This window comes from Pteropus vampyrus, unplaced genomic scaffold (assembly GCF_000151845.1).
Source record: "Pteropus vampyrus isolate Shadow unplaced genomic scaffold, Pvam_2.0 Scaffold14, whole genome shotgun sequence".
Classification (NCBI taxonomy): domain Eukaryota; kingdom Metazoa; phylum Chordata; class Mammalia; order Chiroptera; family Pteropodidae; genus Pteropus; species Pteropus vampyrus.
This window is the reverse complement of record NW_011888795.1, coordinates 4,416,255-4,419,410: the sequence shown is the minus strand read 5'-3', so window position 1 is coordinate 4,419,410 and position 3,156 is coordinate 4,416,255. Positions and strand designations below refer to the sequence as shown.

The 3,156-nt window shown below is 34.2% G+C and overlaps 1 protein-coding gene across 3 annotated transcripts in view; it reads left to right on the top strand.

The window, feature by feature from the left end:
* Positions 1-3,156, top strand: part of IL1RAP (interleukin 1 receptor accessory protein) — a 134,129-nt gene that overhangs the window by 105,192 nt on the left and 25,781 nt on the right. For all 3 annotated transcript variants that reach the window (XM_011381528.2, XM_023525770.1, XM_023525772.1), the window contains one exon: positions 2,098-2,247. In XM_011381528.2, the coding sequence (XP_011379830.1) occupies positions 2,098-2,247 (150 nt within the window). The remainder of the gene's footprint in view (positions 1-2,097; positions 2,248-3,156) is intronic.

The window sequence follows — 3,156 nt, the reverse complement described above, 5'->3', positions numbered from 1 at the left end:
TATGACACAAAACAAAATTTAAAAGCCCCACTAGTAATAAAATAGGCAGTAATGAAATGAATGTGGCAGAGGGAAATTTATGAGGATAATTGATCTCTTGATCGTTAAGCAAGATATTTATTGATATTTTAAAAAATCCATTTCAGGTAAGTTTGTCTACTGACCTCTTTTTCTTCCTCTTTATTACAAAATGCCTACCCAGAGGGAGCCAAAATAACTGAGCAAATAATGAAGTTGAACAGTGGGAATTACCCCAGTGTACTGTTAACATAACAGGTACTCCAAATACCAAGGACACAGCAGTTTTCATGCCAGCTACCCAAACTGAACTTAGTAAATTCTCAACAACCTCACTGACATAGCTTCTGGCATTTTATGATGGAGTTTTCTTAAAGCACGATTAGTCATGGAATGAGTGCAAAAATACCCAATGATAATTCTGCACTGGTGAGTTCCAGGCTATATCTGCAGCAGGGTTCTTATCCTGAGTTTAAGGTAATGAACTCAAAACTGTGATTTGCCCTTTAATTAGAGAACTTTAGATGCAACTCCAGGCTGCTTACCATTTTCCCTTTGGAAGATACCTGTTTTAAAAGGGATTTTTCCACTGGTGTATGATCAGTAATGGAACTTCATGGTAGTGTTATGCAAAGGTCTCTGGACTTTGGAGTCAGGGAGTCTCAATAAGCCCAACTATACACAAAATTCTTCTATGCCTTGTCTCAGCAAATGCTTACCACCTACAGTGTTCAGGTGCTCAAAAAGCTTTTTCTCACCATCCTACTTAATACACCTTTCCTGCCCCAACCATCTGTCACCTCCATCACATTACCCTAGTTTATTTCACCTCCATCACATTACCCTAACACTGATCATTATCTAAAAATTATTATTATGATATCCTTTGGTGTGGTTATATTTTTATGTATCTTATTTAGGGTCTTATTTATTTATTTTCTTATTTATTTCCCTACATTAGAATATTAGGCCTAAGAATACAGAGACTCTGTCTTATCTACCATTGTAACTCCAACAGCTTCTAGCAAATGGTAGTTGTCAACAAGTAACTGTCTAATCAGTTAATACATAATTTAAGCCACTCCTGCTTCAGATATTCTGAATATTCTGTTCCTTCTTCAAATTCTTAAGCTTTATTATCAAGCTAATAAGGCAGCCAAATGAAGTTGCTGATAATTGTGTAGAATTAGGTTTTTAAAAAATATCCTAGAAGCATACATTACATCTGGAAATGCTGATTCAGATTCTTGATGTTCTAGGGATAGGATAGATGAAGACATAGTCTCTACCCAGAAGACTGCAAATATATGTTTTAGTGGGTAATAAGAGAGAGAATGGAGAAGCAAGCTTGTAGACAAATTACAATATAATAAAATCTGTCTATACCTGGATATTGCAAGTCAGTCTTTGGAATGTATATCCTAGAACTGTAGACCTAAGAGATACTTTCAGAGCCAAGCATACTCAGCATTTGGTAGAAGCCCTCTGTTTTTACCCAATGAAAAGAAGATTTTTCAGCCTTATTTCCAAATATAAAGGAAAGGGAATTAAATTTCTTCTATATGGCACTGGACCAGAGAATGAAATTAAGACTAATAGAAGGAAACACATTAAGAGTTTTGCTCCATTTAACTGCTCTAACAATTAAAACTCTACCGATAATCATGGGCTGATCCAGGCAATAGTAAGGATTCTATCTCAAGAGATGGACAAGTAGGGGATGGAATTATACTTTCCAAAAATACTTTTGAGAATATTCAGGTATCAGATTGTAAATTGAATTAGATTGCTTTTTAAATCCTTTCCAATACTAAGATTCTGTTTCAATTTGTATATCATCAAAGTCTCTTTAAATCATCTAATAGTTAAAAAGGGCCTTCTCTGCCAGTTGCTGGAAACAAAAAACTACATATTACACAGTCCAGTATTAAAACATAGTGTCTAACCCCTACCATGTTACCTCTGCTTGTCCATACATATAAATTAGCTGCATGGCTCAGCTGCTTGGATTATCCAGCTGTTTGCAGGATGCTTTGATCACCACGCAGAAATCAATTGTTTCTCTGCTGTTTACTCCAGTGGTAGCTCCAAGATACACAGTGGAACTGGCATGTGGTTTTGGAGTCACGGTCCTGCTTGTGGTGATTCTCATTGTCGTTTACCATGTTTACTGGCTGGAGATGGTCCTATTTTACCGGGCTCATTTTGGAACAGATGAAACCATTTTAGGTGAGTAAATCTATACTGTTATCTTTAGAAAGCATGCTGGCTTGATAAAAATCTAAAGTAACTGAAATATTTAATCGGACTCTTTTAGCCTTGTTTCAGCCCTTATTATTGAAAATCTTTCTAATGCATATTATTCTGTTTTCTTAGCTCAATATGTGATTTAGTCTCCATTGGCACTGTCCGAAATAGAAATATAATGCAAGCCACACATGTAATTTAAATTTTTCTAGTGGTCATATTATGAAAAGTAAAAAGAAAGTGAAAATAATTTTAATAACATTTTAACTCAAAATGTTCAAAATATCATTTTAGCTTGTAATCAATATTAATGAAAAAGTTTAGTCTTAATTTTGGTACTAAAAATCTTAAAAACTCAGTATGTATTATATTTTATACTTAGAGCATATCTCACTTCAGACTAGCTGCATTTCCAGTGCTCAATAACTACTGTGGTTTATAGCTGCTGTACTGGACTCAGAGGTTATCTATACTCTTTGTACTTAGGGGTTATCCATGCACCAGAAGCATCAGAATCACATGGGAACTTATCAAAGGGAGAATCTTAAGCCAAATGCTTATTCTGAATCAGAATCTACATTTTAACAATATTACTAAGTGATTCATGTGTTCATTAAAAAGTTCAGGAAGCTTTGTTCTAATGTGCTATTTTCTGGTGACAAGAATGGAAGATTTAAACATACAGATTCTTAGACCAATCCCATAAAGATTTCATTCAGTAGATTTGTGGAAGAGATACAGAACCTGTATTTTTAATGAGAGGTGGTTTTTATAATTAGGCAACTTTGGGAAAAATCTCCTTATTGAACCTATGTGTTTTTAATTATGGTTATTTTCAGGTATAAAATAGACATTTTCAAAAAATTTTGCTCAATTTATAATTCTAATATA